The sequence below is a fragment of the Talpa occidentalis genome, unplaced genomic scaffold, assembly GCF_014898055.3.
Source record: "Talpa occidentalis isolate TD23 unplaced genomic scaffold, MPIMG_talOcc4v2.1 talOcc4.9, whole genome shotgun sequence".
Taxonomy (NCBI): domain Eukaryota; kingdom Metazoa; phylum Chordata; class Mammalia; order Eulipotyphla; family Talpidae; genus Talpa; species Talpa occidentalis.
In genome coordinates this window covers 93,617,974-93,635,299 of record NW_023605305.1, presented here as the reverse complement: position 1 = coordinate 93,635,299, position 17,326 = coordinate 93,617,974, and the positions used below count along the sequence as shown (strand labels likewise).

Genomic DNA, 17,326 nt, shown 5'->3' with positions numbered 1-17,326 from the left:
CCCCTAAAGCCCTGTTTTCATAGGATGCTACCATTCTACCTTTTATGGTAATCACTTTATTGCTTTGTATTTTTACTACTTAAATATAAATTTTGAACTATTTATTTTTAATCAGTGAAATTTGTATATATGAACCTTGGCTTTTCCAACATTTTTGTGAGATTCACCTCTGTTGTTGCATATAACTGTAGTTCATTAATTTCCATTACTATGCAGTATAGTATATGAATATTTCACAATTTATTCATCATATGATTGATAGAAATTTGGATTGTTTCCAGGCCTCCCCTGGTGGCTCAGTGGTTGAGCGCTGGGCTGCGAAGCTGCCCACAGCCTCTGCAGCGCTGGTTCGATCCCCGGCCGCCAGCGAGGGTCCCACATGGCACGACAGACCTCTCCTGCCATGCCGGCTGCTCCCCTCAGCAGTGTATTTCGTCAGTCTGCCTGTTCTGTTCCCCGCTCTGGCTCTGGTGAATCCTCTCACCCTCCCGCGCTTCTGACTGTACCCAGTGCTTGTATAAATAATTAAATCTTTAAAAAAAAAATTGGGTTGTTTCCACTTTAGCCTTTTATAAATAATTCTGCTGTGCATTTCCTTGTACATGTCTCCTAATACAGAGTAACTCACATTTTTATTTAGTAAATACCTAGGATTTTTTTTTTTTTTGGATGTAGTACTTTTTTTTTTTTTAAATGTTAATTTTTGGGCAATATGTGACTTCTCCCCTCAGATGTAGTCACTAGTTTTCCCACCACCAAAGCATTCATAGTCCATCATAATATTCACTTGTACTCTGCCCTCTGCCTCCTCGTTTCCATCCCTTCCCTTCCCTTCCCCTCCTGCTTGCCTTGTATCTGTATCTATGGTCTGCTTTCAGGGTTTGTCTTTGCTGGACCCTTTGTTTGGTTTTTCTGTATTCCACATGTAAGTGAAACCATCTGATGTTTATCTTTTTACTTCTGACTTATTTTGCTTAGCATCAACCTATCTATTATAGCGCCATCCATGTTGCTACAAATGGCATGAGTTTATCTTTTTTGATTGCTGAGTAGTATTTCATTGTGTATATCTACTACATCTCCATCCATTCATCTGTTTTGGGATACTTAGGTTGTTTCCATACCTTGGCTATTGTAAATAGTGCTTCAGTAAACATAAGGGTGCAAGTTTCCTTTCAAAGTCATGTTTTTTTGTTCCTTGGGTAGATTCCAAGGAGTGGAGTGACTGGGTTGTATGGCAGATCCACTTCTAGTGTTTTGAGGAACCTGTACACAGCTTTCTATAGTGGCTGAACCAGTTTACCTTCCCACCAGCAGTGTAAGCGGGTTCTTTTTCTATATCTCCTCACCAACACTTCTTGTTGTTTCTGCTTTTTTTTTTTTTTTTTTTTTTTTTAAATATGGGCCATTCTCAGTGGTGTATGGTGAATACCTAGGAATTTTAATAGCTTGATATTAGAGTGTAATTATACTTGATTTCAGAAGACATTCAAAACTTTTTTCCCAAAGACTTTGTAACAGTTTGCAATCTCATCAACAGATTTTGTTTCACCAGCAGTTTGTATTGTTAAGCTTTACTTGTAGCCATTCTAGGTGGTATGTAGTGGTATCTCATAGTGGTTTTATTTTCCATTTCCCTGATTTCATCTATTCAAGTTTTATCATGAGATTGCAGTCTAATATTCAGGCTCCAGTTCTCCTATTTGCATCACATGTGCAATTATTTCCTAGACTGAAGTGTTAAATCCCTCAAAGTCTTTCAGAAGGGTTGAAGTCAACTTCTTCCAAATGTCTGTGAAGTTGACATTTTGACTTCCACAAATCATGAATGCCTTTTTTTTTTATTAAGATTTATTATTTATGCATACAAGAGCTGGGGTGCAGGCCAGAGATGCGGGGGTGGGGGGGGGCACGGTGAGAGGACTCATCAGAGACAGAGTGGGGAACAGAACAGGCAGACTGACTGAAATACACTGCTTAGGGGAGCAGCGCGCGAGACAGGAGAGGTCTGCTGCTCCATGTGGGTTGCTCCCTGGCTGGTCGGGGATCGAACTTGCGCTACAGAGACTGCGGATTGCTTCATAGTGTGGTGCTTATCCCCTTGTGCCACCAGTGAGGCCCAATGCCTTTTTTTAAAAAATTGTGGTTATAAGGAAAACAAAACAACATGATGGGCCAAGGAGTTATTTTTGAAAAATTTATTTTATTTAGTCAAATTTCTCTTCCATGTCTTGAAAAAAATAGGATTGAATAGGAACTTCTGATCTGTTGAATTTTTGACAGTTTGGTCTTCTTCTGGTACCCATTTGTTATGTAAGAAAACCTGTATCACATTTGTAATTTTACAGTTAGGCTAAATCTTAAAAATTTTTTATTTATTTATTTATTTATTTATTTTTGTTTAGAGGCATGTTTTATTTATTTATTTATTTATTTATTTATTTGTTTGTTTATACATGCACTGGGTACAGTCAGAAGCGCGGGAGGGTGAGAGAATTCACCAGAGCCAGAGCAGGGAGCAGAGGCAGAAGGACCGAAGTACACTGCTGAGGGGAGCAGCGGGCGGCAGGAGAGGTCTGCGCGCCATGTGGGACCCTCCTCAGGTGGCCGGGGAGCAGCCGGGGATCGAACCGGCACCGCAGAGGCCGCGGGTAGCTTCGCAACCCAGCGCTCAACCGCTGCGCCACCGGGGAGGCCCTAAATTTTAAAAATTTTTAAAGAATATTTTATATGTTAATATTTGAACACCTGTAAAATATGTGTAGATAAAATAGCTAATGTTTTGATATTGTCAGCAAGTGATATGCAACCTTTTTTAAAAAACTAATTTAAAATTAAATCACCTTACCCCTTTAACCCTTTTTCCCTCCCTTTCCTCTTAACCTCAGACACCTCACTTTATCAGTGTTTTCTTGTTTATAATTATTTTGCTTTCTTAGTTCATCCACTTTGATTATTTTACTCATGTGAAATTTAGTATTTGTCTTTATCTTTCTGACTTGTATCTATACATAATAAATACCCTTTAGCATCTTCCATTTTCCTGTACATGGTAACATCTTTAATTATACTGAACAGTATCCCGTTGTGTGGACATACCACATCTTTAAAAGTTAATTAATTTTTAATTGAGGTAACATTTGGATTATGCCATCAGGTATTGCCACAGTATTGCACCCACCACCAAATCACCCATAGGCCACCACCATACTCCGTTGTGCTTCCTTCCCTTTTTGTTCTAACTCTCCCCACCCCCTCTCTTTCGCCTAGATGCTTCAGTTCTGTAGTCAGCTTTTCAAGGGTTAGTTTTTATGCTTGTCTTTTTCTGACTCTTAGTTACTCTACATTCCACATATTAGTGACACCATCAATACTTTATCTAGTCCACTATCAGTGGACACTTAGGTTATTAACATATCCTAGCTGATGTAAATAATTCTGCAGTAAACATTGTGGAGCATGCAATTTTTTCAGTGGATGGTTCCATATTCTTCATATAGGTACCCAGAAGTGGGACTGGTAGATATATGGTATATCCATTTTTATCTTTTTTTTTTTTAAAGATTTATTTATTTATGCATACAAGAGCTGGGGAACAGGCCAGAGGTGTGTATGTTGGGGGTGGTGGTGAGAGGATTCACCAGAGACAGAATGGGGAAAGAACAGGCAAATTGACCAAAGCACACTGCTGAGGGAAAGAGTGGGCGAGGCAAGAGAGGTCTGCTGCGCCATGTGGGTTGCTCCCAGGCTGGCCAGGAATTGAACTCATGCTGCCGTGGCTGAGGATAGCTTCATAGGTTGCATCTTAACCCTTGCGCCACCAGGGAGGCCCCATTTTTAGCCTTTTAAGGTAGATTCACAGGTTTCCAAAAAGATTCCACAAGTTTACATTGTCACCAACAATGAATTAGGGTTCCTCTTTCTCTACATCCTCTCAAGTATTTGTTATTGGAAATTTTAATATATGTCAATGTTACAGGTGTGAGATGCTAGCTCATTGTGCTTTTGATTTTCATCTCTCTTGTTAAAAGTCATGGTGAGCATTTGCCCCCATATATTGTTGACTTCTGCATCCTCATTGGTAAATTATCTTTTCAGATCTGCTGTTGTTTAAATTGGGTTGCTTTTTTTTTTATTGTTAAGTTGTATGAAGTCTGTATACCTTGGTTTTTCACCTCTTATCAGTTATGTAATGTGTGAATATCTTCTCCTATTCATTGGGGTGCTTTTTTAATCTGTTAATATTTTATTTCAGTGTGTAAAATTTTTTGAATTTGAGCTAGTCCCAACTGTTTATTTTTGTTTTTATTTCCTTTGCTGTAGGGTTGGAGTTTCCAAAGATACCTCTCTCAGTGATGTCAAGAAACATCTTGCCCATGCTTTCTTATATATATTTTATTGTTGTGGGAATGATAACTAAGTCTTTTGTCCATCTTGAGTTTATTTTTATGCATGGAGTTAGTTAATCCAATGTCTGTCTTTTATATGTACCCATACAGTTTTTCCTGCACCATTTTTTTTTTTTTTTTTTAAGATTTATTTATTTATTTATACAAGCACTGGGTACAGTCAGAAGCACGGGAGGGTGAGAGAGTTCACCAGAGCCAGAGCAGGGAGCAGAGCAGGCAGAAGGACTGAAGTACACTGCTGAGGGGAGCAGCGGGCGGCAGGAGAGGTCTGCGCGCCATGCGGGACCCTCCTCCAGTGGCCGGGGAGCAGCCGGGGATCGAACCGGCGCTGCAAGGCTGCGGGCAGCTTCGCAACCCCGCGCTCAACCGCTGCGCCACCAGGGAGGCCCTCCTGCACCATTTTTTAAAAGACTGTCCTTTGTCCATTGTATGGTTGTGGCTTCATTTTCATCTATTAGGTATTGAGATGTGTGATGATTTATTCTGAGGCTTTGATCCTGTTCCATTGACCCATGTGTCTTTATTCCAATACCATAATTTATTTTTTGTTGCTTAAAAATCAGGTAACATAATGCCTCCATTTCCTCCCTCTCCCTCCCAGGATTGCTTTAGCTATTTGGAGTATTTTATAGTTCCATGTAAATTTTAGTACTGTTTCTATTTTCTTGAAGAATACTTTTGGAATTTTAACAAGGATTACATTAGATCTATATATCACTTTTGGTTAAAAAAAAGTCACTTTTACTATAGTCTGCCCATCTGTAAACATGGAATATCTTTTCATTTCTATGTCTTGTTCTATATCCTTTAACAGTATCTTGTAGTTTTCATTGTACTTTCACCTCCTTAGATTAATTCCTAGATATTTAATTCTTTTTGATGCAATTGTAAATGGAATTATTAGGTTTTTTTCCTTATCATTATTAGTATATGAAAATGCAGCAGATTTTGCATGTTAATTTTCTAAGCTACTACTTTATTGTTTCTAATACCTTTTTCGTGACATTTTAGGGTTTGCTATACACACACGCACCCACATCCATATATATAAAAACTATCATTTGCAGATGATAGTTTTACTACTTTCCAAACTGGATTACTTTTGTGTGAATGTTCTTAATGGCATCTAGAATAATAAATCTTTTCTGGAAGATTTTTGATTTTCTTTACCCATATCCATCAGAGGAATCACTGTGTGTGGCAGCTATAGTCTTCCAAAATGTATTTCTTAGACCATAAAACTTGAAAGTCAAAATTACTCATTTTTCCATGGGAAGCAAAATGATGTTGTGTTAGAGAGCATGAAAACAACATTAATCTCCTTGTGTGTCTCCATCAGAGCTCTTATATTTTAAGAGGAGTCCCTTTTTTCTGAGTAGTAAGGTCTCAAAGTAGTAGTAGTGGGCTTAAAATATTCAGTATACCTTGTTGTAAACAGATGTCATCCAGGCTTTATTGTTCCTTATAAGTAGGACAGACAGAATAGATTTATAGCATAATTCTTAAGGTTCTGAGGACATTCAGAATGGTCAATGGACATTGGCTTCTATTTAAGATCACCAGCTGCATTAGCCCTTATAAGATAGTTAACCCATCCTTTGAATCTTTTTTTTCTTTTGTTATATATTTTTATTTTTGGTTTTTTAATTTGGTATATTTTTTACATCACTTTTCATTTTTGTACAATTATGCATTTTCATCTTGGTTATAATCCCCGTACAATTCCCACCACCCTTGTTTTGATCCTATTCCTTTCTCCACTCCCCATAGTGTGTCTCTGGTTTATAGTTGCTTGTTGATTTTGATTTTTACTTTATTATAACATTACTCGGCAATCAAAAAAGATAAACTCATGCAATTTGTAGCAACATGGATGGAGCTGGAAGGGATCAGGTTCAGTGAAATAAGCCAGAAAGAAAGAAAAAAAAAAATACCGGATGGTCTTACTCATGGCAAGAATTTAGAAAACCTAAATAAGGGATCAGGAAAAAGACTAATCATAATAAAGTAAAAATCATCCTTTGAATCTTTAAAGCCAGATTTCTGTGTCCATAAAAGCTCTAGCAGATATCTTCTTCCAGTATAATGCTCTTTGGTCTACTCTGAAAATCTGTTTAGCGTATCCACCTTCATTAATATCTTAGCCAGATTTTCTGGATAACTTGCTGCAGCTTCTACTTTAACAGTTGCTGCTTCACCTTGCACTTTGATGTGAGAGATGATTTCTTTCCTTAAGCCTCATGAACAGCCTCTGCTAGATTCAAACTTTTTTTCCTGCAGCTTCCTCACCTCTCTTAGCCCTCATACAATGGAAGAGTTGTGTCTAACTCTGGATTAGGCTTTGACTTCAGGGAGTGTTTGAACTTCTATATATACTACAAAAACTTCCTTTATATTGTCAATAAGGCTGTTTTCACTTGAGGAGCACTTTTAATTTCCGTCAAGAACTTTCGCATTCACAATTTAGTTAATGCTAAAATGCTTACCTTTCAATCTCTCGTCTTTTGACATTCCTTTCTCAGGAAGTTAATCATTTCTGACTTTTGAACTAAAGTGAGAAGTGTACAATTCTTTTACTTGTATATGTGTAAATACAGAGGTCATTATAGGATTTTTTTTTAAAGATTTATTTATTTATACAAGCTCTGGGTATAGTCAGGAGCACGGGAGGGTGAGAGGATTCACCAGAGCCAGAGCGGGGAACAGAATAGGCAGACTGACGAAATACACTACTGAAGGGAGCAGCGGGTACAACAGGAGAGGTCTGCGTGCTGTGTGGGACCCTCGCTGTCGGCCGGGGATCGGACTGGAGTAGCAGAGGCTGCGGGCAGCTTTGCAGCCCAGAGCTCAACAGCTGTGCCACCAAAGGAGGCCCATTATAGGGTTATTAATTGGCATAATTTCAATATTATTGTGTCTCAGGGAATAAGGAGGTCTCAGGAAAGGGAGAGAGACTGGGGAAAGGCTGATAGGTGGAAGAGTCTAAACACAAACATTTAACTTTTTAAAAATATTTATTTATTTATGCATACAAGAGCTGGGGTATAGGCCACAGATGCGGGGGGTAAGAGAATTCACCAGAGTCAGAGTGGGAAACAGAACAGGCAGACTGACTGAAGTACGCTGCTGAGGGGAGCAGCAGGTGAGACAGGAGAGGTCTGCCTCGCCAGGTGGGTTGCTCCCTTGCTCCCTGGCCGGGGATCGAATTCGTGCTGCAGAGGCTGTGGATAGCCTCATAGGGCAGTGCTTAACCCCTTGTGCCACTAGGGAGGCCCCCCAAACATTCAACTATTTAAAATGTTAATGTTGGGCTTACATTTTGCTGTCCCTGTTCCATTCACCCTCCACTAAACTACCTGTGCCAGTACCCCATCTGCCTCCCTCCCCCATTGCCACCTCCCTTCTGTTCTTCTGGCAACCATTAAATTCTTTCACTAAGTCCAATATTTATTCCTGTTGTATTTTGCCTGTGTATGGCTTTTTTTTTTTTTTGGCTGTTTGTCACAGATGAGTGATACCATGCAATATCTTTCACTTTCAAACTTAATTCATTTAACAAGTCACCCAAAAGACAGTTTCATCTATTTAACAGCTGTGTAGTATTCCATTGAGTATATATTCCACAGTTTCTTTACCCATTCCTCTGTTGAGGGCACTTAGGTTGGTTCTGTGACTAGGTGATTGTGGACAACGCTGCTGTGAACATAGGCATATGTCAATCTTTATTAGAAAAACACAAACATTTATTAAGTTTGTTGTCTTATATGAGTACAGTTTGTGGTGCTCCAAAATAATTACAACAGTTTCTTCAAATATGAATGATCACCAAAGGGTATGGTGATCATCAAACATCACCATAACAATAATGAAAAAGTTTGATATGTGAGAATTACAAGATGTGACCTAGAGACATAAATATTGAACATATGCTTTTGGAAAATGGTGCTTTTTCATTTATGAACAAAATACCATGGTGAGGAAGACAATGTATTGTGATCAACCTGGATATTTCTTGTTCATTCCTTGCTTCAAAATCTAGACTTGATTCCACTATAGTAGTTGAGTAAAAGTGTTTCTTTGAGGGACTCCCAGGTGGTGCAAAGGGTTAAGCACAGCACTATGAAGCAATCCGCAGCCTCTGCAGCACAAGTGCAATCCCCTCTGCAGCCTCTGCAGCATGAGTGTGATCCCTGGGCCGGCCAGGGGAGCAGCCCACTTGGCTCAGCAGACCTCTCCTGTCTCACCCACTGCACCCCTCTGCAGTGTATTTCAGTCTGCCTGTTCTGTATCCCACTGTCTCTCGTGAATCCTCTCCTCCCCAAACCCTACCTCTGGCCTGTACCCCAGCTCTTGTTTGCATAAATAAATAGATCTTTAAAAAAAAAGTGCTTCTTTGAAAAGGAATAAAGGTGCCATTAACAAATAGTATAAACAATGTTAGGCAGGATAGCAAATTGCTCTGTAACAGTTTCCTAGGTTTTTAGAGTATCCTGAAAATTTTCATTGTATGACTGAATCCAATCAGTTTCTCAAGCAATGAAATTTCATGAAAAATTACTGACTGGTAACGTTCTTTCTTGCAAAAATCATTTTGTTCAATTCATATATTTTTGAGATTGACAAACGGTGACAGAGTGTTTCATAATCAATGCTAATAAAAGGAAGCAAGACTTTTATGTTTCATTTTTTCCCCCACTGCCTTCAGAAGTTTGGTCATCTAGATTGTTAATCTGAAATAACACCTTCGTGGGCCATATATAATATGGTATCTTTTGGATAGAGTGATATTTGGGTATTTGTGAGTTTGCATTTACCAGGAGGTTGGAATATGACTTTGCTTCTCTTCGCTGGGTTCTGTAGAATGGCCCCTCAGTGGAACATCCAGGCTAGACTCTTCATTCCCCAGCAGATTAGAGTGGACTTATTCTCATGGTAATGACAGCTTTTTAAGAGGCAGCAGAAGTATGCAGTCTCTTGAGGCCTAGCTTAGAACTGGCGAATTTTGGATTTACGCTATTATGCATTCCACTGGTCTTCCATATATAGTCAAGCCCAGAAGATTTTACTTCTTGAGTAGAAAATCTGCATGCTTCATTGCCAAATACATGAATAATTCTGGTACAGAATTGGGGCTGTTTGTCTGACAAGCTTTCTAATGTTTGTTTAGCTCTAGATTGAACCTCATATTTCAGTGGGAATTGTGTTTGGGTAGAGAAGTTGGGACAAGTACAAATAAAATACATCAATCTGGTCAGTAGTGAGATTATCTTGTTAGCATTGTTTGATAGGCTGTATCTGATGAGTGGAAGCATTATTCATGCCTTGATTACCAATTGTAGGGTAATTGCCAGTTCTAAGTGTTAAAAGATTGTTCATTTTTGCCTTTACTTTTTAAGAATTATAAATGGCACTGTTCTTTTTATGTTAATTGTTGATTTCTAATTGACATGTAAGAAACCACATGCTTAAAGTATACAAACTTAACAGATTTGATGTCTACATGGACCCGTGAAATTATCACTATTTAAGATATTGTAAACATGTCTTACTCTTGTGCCTCTTGGTATAAACAAATGATTTCATTTCTTTGGTTTTGTCTAGGAATGGAATGGCTGAATCATATAATAGGTATATATTTGACTTTTTCTGATCTTGCTGGGCATATTTGTGAGTTTGCCATTGTGAGTTATGCTGCAACAAGCATGAGTGTATAAGTATCTCTTTGCAATCCCGCTTTGAATTCTTTTTGATATGTGACCAGAACTGGGATTGCTGGATCATATAGTAATCCTGTTTTTAATTTTTGAACAATAACACAAAATAATAACATGATGGCTGCACCATTTTACATTTCTACTAGTGATTCAAAGGGTTCCAGATCTCGCCTGTTTGTCAACACTTGTTATTTTCTGTTCTTCATGTTTTTAAGCATCCTCGTGTGTGTGAAATTATATATCATTATGGTTTTCATTTGCATTTTGTTGCAATTGGCCATATTGAACATCTTTTCAGATACATGGACTTTTTCTTTTTTTAAAGATCTATTTATTTATGCATATAAAAGCTGGAGTGTAGGCTAGAGGTGCAGTGGGAGACAGGTGCACCAGAGACAGAGTAGGGTGCAGAACAGGTGGATTGACTGAAATACACTGCAGAGGGGAGCAGTGGGAGAGACAGGAGAGGTCTGCTGTGCCATGTGGGTTAGCTCCCTGGCCTGGGATGGAACTAGTGCTGCAGTGGCTATGGATAGCGTCATAGTGCTGAGACTTAACCCCTTGTGCCACCAGGAAGACCCTACTTGGACCTGTTTTCTTTTTTGAATATTTGCTTATTCAAATCCTTTGCCTGTTTTTTTTATTTTTATAATCACAGTATTATTTTATTTGGAGAAAGCTACACTAATTGGCAGTAAAGAGGGGAAGGGATGCAGGAAACAAGCACTCCAGGTGATGCTGCTTCACACTAAAGCTTGAGAATCACTTTTCTAGTTTACTGACATTGTTAGTATTAAAATTATATTTGTCTTCCTTGCCAACTCTTTTCTGCTAAGGCTAATACTTTAATCAGGATTTATAGTTTATAAACTTTGTTTTTTGTAGTGATATAAACGTTTAGTACCAAAATCTTGATATGGATAATCAGTGAAATTAATCCACTCATCAAAAGATTGCTCTAGGATAATTTTTGTCACTTTTGTTTTTATTTAGATATAGTTATTTCATGAAGTAATGTGACTGGCTTGAGAAATGATAAGGGTTTTTTTCCTCTAGTCATTGAAAATGTGAATTAAACTCCTTAGGCTGAATTTTGTTTGTCTTTAGTATCCCTATATAAAATTTGAGATACAGCACAAAATTTCTATTATTTCATTTAGTCTACGTGATTATATTTTTTGCTGTATACCATGCACTGAAAGTGCCAAAATGAGGTAAATGAATTCTTGTCCTCTCTGTGTCCGCTCTGTTGTTTAGAATGGGTTAGATAGATATAGTTGATAAGGAACTATTAATAGTTGCTATAGCAATTGAAAAACACAGCTGTATGTAAATGAATAAATTAAAGAAAGATCTGTGAGGGAGACTGAGCTGAATATTGAAAAACTGCTAAAAAGGTATTACCAGAGTTAGAGCTAGAAGAAGGTACATTAATTCACCATGTAGAAAGGCATGAAAGCTGAGAGGGCTTGGGGGCTGCTGCTGGAGATGAAATGGTTTGGAATGGTGGGACATAGAGTGAATGGAGCAGTAAAAATTGGGGATAGATAAGGCTGAGATTGATGAGGATTATTGGAGGATATGGATAGGACATCTTCAGGATTTTAACTGCGGAATGATTACTTAGATAGTTCTGGAAAAGATGAATTTGAAATAATAGTCTGGGAATAGAACAGTTACAGTAATTAGGTGTGAATAGGTTTAGTTAGAGTAATTCCATTTTGAGAAAAAATTCAGAAGAGTAATAAGCTGCTTTCAAGTAGGGGATGGAGATGTGTAGAGCTCTGAGTGGGGCATTCTGAGTTTTCAGAATTTGTAGAAGAAGATAAATTAGTGGCACATAGACTTTTGACAAGTAAAATTTCAGGAAAGTGTTGGGATGGAGGTCACATCATACTAAAGATTGAATTAAGGAAGTAGAAGAGTATCAATGTATGCTATTCTCTAGACTAGAGGTCTCTGGCATTTAGTAAATAATTAATATTAGCCATTATTATGGCTACTATTAGTATATTCTTTTATACGTATTTATTTTCAGCATTTTGGTATATTTTTTGGTATGTACAGAATAGTGTTAAGATAAACATTGATCTTGATAGAAGTGTGAGTTTTAGTAACAAATACTGATTTTAAGTATTGCTATTGCCGTGCTATTAAAATTAATGAAAACAAGTTACTCTACAAATTTTTGAAGAGAAATACTTGAAATTTTTTGTTTGAGCAGACTAATTGTTCCTTTAAAAAATGGAACTTAGCAATCATTTCCTAAGGGTTAAATAATCATGTTTTATTTGAACACTTTTTCGGATAGATGATATATCAAGAATATAATTTTATTTGCAGTTTGTAATTTGAAAAGAATAGTGCATCATAGATGTATTTACATATACCTGAAGCAAAAACTAAATGATGGCCTTTACATGTATTCTTTCAGGTTTGATTTAATTTCGAATGAGATTGTTCTTGCAGCGAGATGTTAATAAGACAAAATCTAGGTAAGTAGAAAATGATTTTGTTAAAAGTTACATATTAAAGTAGGGATAATACAAAACTCTTATCTTTTAAAACTAACTTAATGTCCAGATTCAGTGAGTTTTTTAAATAAAATTTTTGAGAAATGAAGAATTGATTTTTTTGATATACTTGGTCTAATAAAAAAATAGATAACAAATTGTGAGACTATGATTTTCTTCGTATGTTACAGTTGCTGTAAGTATGCGGTTTCCAGTGATGGTTAAACTTGTTTGAAAATCAAATTGATGTTTGGTGTACAGCCACTCAGTTACCAGTTTACTAAGAAATTTGCTACATTGCTTTAATATTCTTATAGCGCATTTTAATACATGAGTCGTCTTTAGTGAATTTTACTTTATTTCTTGTTAGAAAAGCATTTTCCCAAATTGGCTAGATTTGCCAAATTGTGACTTCTTTATGTTAATCTAAGGTTCAGAATTGTAAAATGATAGTTTTAATATTTTTCTGGTAGGTATCTCTACGGAAAGAATATTTTAACTCAGCATTCTGATTCACTTTATTTACATTTTTAAGATTCACTTTCAGGAAATTGAATTATGATTGTGTACTTTTGGTGTAATGTGTGAAAAAGGTGATTTTTGATATTATAAACTATTGAAATGTTAAAAAGTACATTGATTATTAGTAAATAAGCATGGTTTCAAGATATAAACGGAATAAAAGGAAAGCTTTGGTAAAATTATAGTTAACTTGGTATTTCTCTCATCTAACCAGATGTTTGGTTGTCAAAAACTTGCTGATATCAGTGTTTTTTTTTTTTTAACCCAATGTTGAAAAATGCTGTAGTTGAGTAATGTGCAGTTAAATAATGAATTCCCAATAAGTGATTTAGGATTAATTTGAAGCTGGTTTCCTTTTTATTTTATTATATAATTATAGTAGTGGTAGTTTGAAGATTACTTCTTATACTCTCTTGTTAATTGCTTCTCATACCTTATTAATCTTTAATAATACCTCTTATAAGGTAGGTACTGCTATATAGAAAATATTATTTTTTTGGTTAATAGCATTGTACGTTAGGAAGAGTATTTTTGTAGTGTTTATTGTAAGGAAGACTTGCTTATATATCTTCATCAGAGGAGAGAGGAAGCTAGTCTTTTTATTTTTGTCATTAAGGTCTAAAGAATATTTTTTGCTAGTTTAAAATATAGTGTCATTAGAACCTGTGTTCTGATTTCCTATAAGATACTGCTCATGAAATGACACTGGTCTAACTTATTCTGACCTTATTCTACCACAATCACATGCATTTTTTCTTTCTTTCTTTTTTTTATTAAGGTGTGTGATTCACCTTTTTATTATTATAATATACATATGATAAAATGTGAAGTCGAATGAATTTTTACATACTTGTTCACACGTGTAGCCACCATCTAGATCAAGATTTAGAACATTTTCTTTGTCCCAGAAAATGCCTTGTGTTACTCCCTTTCCAAACCCAATAGCCTTCCCCCCTGAGGTGAGTTATCTTTTCCGAATTGTATAAGCCTAGCATAGTTTTGCTTGTTCTTGAACATTATGTATATAGAAATATATAATACATACTCTTTTGTATTTGCCTTTCTTCCATGTTGTATCAGTAGTTCATTAATTTTTAGTGCTGAGTAATATTCCATTGTGTGAATTTATTGCACTTTTTTATGCATTCTTTTATTTTTTTGATTGTCCCAAGTCTGACCTTGCTTGCCAAATTTCATCATTTCCTCCCACCTCTATAATAAAATGAAAGCTCTATAATGTGGATACAGTTATCTTATTCCAGCTATTCCAAAATGCTTAGAATTTCTGAATAAACACAGTATGACATTTCATATTCCTAGTTTTAACCCTATATATATGTTGTCATTCTTCCACAACCTCTCGTCCCCCAACTACCAATGTCCTTTTCTCCTGATTGTTAGCTTATTTCTAGAAATAGTCTTATCTCAAATAACATTTTGTTCTTAGGCAGACCTGGCCATACTGTAGTGACTTTTATTTTCTGGACTGTGAGCTCTTTGAGGTAGACACCATGTCTTAACCATGTCTTATTTATCTTAGAAACATAGTGCCACGGTACTGTAGATACTTAATGATTGTTTGTTTTCTCAAATCGTGATTCAGAATATTGACTGGAATGGGATGGTGGCACTGGTGCTTCAGTTGCTACTGGGTTTGTAGGAAGAAGCCAGTAGGGGCAATCTGTAGGCTGCAATGCTATAGGTACTTTGGGAAGAGAAATAAAACATTCTCCCCAAGTAGTAATATTCTTAGTTCACATCTGATGGAAGACTGTCTTTGGTAAATTTGATTATCATTCTAAATGAAGGCATTAATCCATGTTAGGAAAAGTGAAGTGTAAGTTTGTACTAGTTATTTTTTTAATTAAAAAAAATTAAAAGGTGTGTTAGACAAATACAAGCAGAATGGAAAACTGGTCGTATCTTTAAGAAGTAAAGAAACTGCCTCATTTTCCTCAAGGTAAAAAGCTGTGGGTGTGGAGGAAGAAATTAAATCATAGAGTAGAATTGTAATAACAATTTTTATTCCTGTAGTTTAGGAAACTTGCTGCTTCCTGAAAAGTATTTTTGAAATTTTTATCATTGCAGATCTGTAATAAATATAAACAGTATACTTTCCTAAGGAAGAAACTTAAAAAAATTTAAAGCATTTTGCACTTGTTTTCTTCTTCCATATGTGACATTTGGCCAGATGGGTTTACTGTCATAGTTACCTGGGGGATTTTTATGCCTGAAGCTTGTTTGCCTTCTAGCAAGTCCAAAGCAAGGAAAGGTTCTTCCCCAATGGGATCAATTTGTTGCTTTTCCTCTCTGCAACTTCTGCCATGGAAGTTGAACACAGGTTTGGACATTGACCCCATCCCATGCTATTCCTTCTGGCTCCTTTCTAGGATTTTCTTCGGCATAGATTCTTACAGTATTGTTTCTTTTTGTTCATCCTGGATGCAAAGTGTGTTTGTGTTTTTGTTTCTTGTAGGTAAAATTTGAGTATTCAGAAAATTTTAAGCTTGACTTACACATTTCTAAGATTTTAAACTAGTTTTCTCTTGGAGGCTGATAGGTATACCATGATTTCAGACTCCTCTTCTTCCTTTTGTGCTTCAGTATTTCACATAGTCATCTGCTTGTAAGCTGTTTCATTTTACAGAATCCCTGAATTCAAGAATGTGAAATTGTTTATGAACGTTTGTCTTACATTAGCTTAATTTCCAAATTAACCCTTTTTGTGCTTTAATTTCATTAGTAGTACTTCAAATACCCTACCCTATTTGCAATGTCGAAAAGAACAAAATTATTGTTCTTCATTTTAGATGAGATTGTAATGTACATTTGACCTTTTTAAAAAGTATTTTGCCAATGAATGTTTAATATTTTCAAAAAAAATTTTAATCAAAGTCACATATGCTTAGCTATATGAACAAATAGTACAGAAATGTTTAAGAAAGAAAATTCTCCTCGTAACCACCAGTTAATCCATGTTACTAAACATAACTGGTATGTATTTTGCTCCTTTTTCCATTTGTCAATATATCTTAGACCTTTTTCATATGCATTCCATCTTTGGGGATGGATACATCTTTGGGGCTTTTTGTTTTGCTTGTATAAGTAATGCTGCAATAAATATTCTTTACTAAGTCATTGGGACTGTGTGAGTATGGGATTTCTGTATCTGTAGGATGAATTTGTAGCATTGAGTTTGCTACAACTTATGAATTTGACATAGAATTGCTGGGTCAAAGTATATATGATAAATATTCAAAATTTCAGTGAAATTCTTATCCATTCTTACTAGCAATTTTCAAGAAAATATTTTTCTACATTAGGCTAAATATTAACTAGTGTTCTAATCTTTGCCAGTTTCATCAGTGAAAATTAAATGTGTGGTTCCTCAAAGATTTGAAGTGTCACCTTCATCTTAACTTAATTCCATTGAAGAATATATCATTTGCAAAGATTTTCTCCATTGTTGTTAGCCCCATCAGTTAATACATCTCTGTATTTTAGGTATTGCATTCAGTTGTTAATTTTGCATAACCAGATATTTCACTTCATATTGTGTATTTAGAATAAGTAGTTTCTTATGATGAACTTCTTAGTTTGCTACAAACTAATGTTAACATAGTCTGTAATTAAAAAATTAAAACCATTACTAAGTATTCATTTATGTAAGTCTAGATTAATAGTATGCTGTTCAGAATTGATTGTCGTACCTCAAGTATTAAGAAAACTTTGCTTTGTGGTTATTTTCTTACTGCCCTTAGCATGTATGATAAGCTATAATCATTAATCTCAGATGCAGCTCTATAGTCAATGAATACTCTACCAACCCCCGCCAATTCTTTAATTCTAGAAACTACTGAATTGAAGATGAGAAGAAAAATTGCTGAAAAAATTCCTAACATTACTATAGTGGGCTGTGATTTATTTATTCTTTTTTTAAAGATTTAATATGCATACAAGAACTGGGGTACAGGCCAGAGGTATGTGTGTGTGTATGTGTGTGGGGGGGGGGTGAGAGGATTCACCAGAGACAGCGTGGGGAGCAGAACAGGCAGATTGACTGAAATACACTGCTGAGGGGAACAGTGGGCAAGGCAGGAGAGGTCTGCTGTACCATGTGGGCAGCTCCCTGGCTGGAGATTGAACTTGTGCTGCAGTGGCTGTGGAT

General features: G+C 36.2%; 1 protein-coding gene across 5 annotated transcripts in view; it reads left to right on the top strand.

Moving 5' to 3' along the window:
• The window catches only part of ZNF644 (zinc finger protein 644), a 94,459-nt gene that overhangs the window by 21,626 nt on the left and 55,507 nt on the right, over positions 1 to 17,326 (top strand). For 4 of the 5 annotated variants that reach the window (XM_037500460.2, XM_037500459.2, XM_037500463.2 and 1 more), the window contains one exon: positions 12,558 to 12,618. In XM_037500460.2, coding sequence (XP_037356357.1) covers positions 12,575 to 12,618 — 44 coding nt within the window. In that variant the 5' untranslated portion in view covers positions 12,558 to 12,574. Of the gene's footprint in view, positions 1 to 10,018; positions 10,038 to 12,557; positions 12,619 to 17,326 lie in introns of those variants that run through there. The other variant, XM_037500462.2, reaches the window with a different exon arrangement.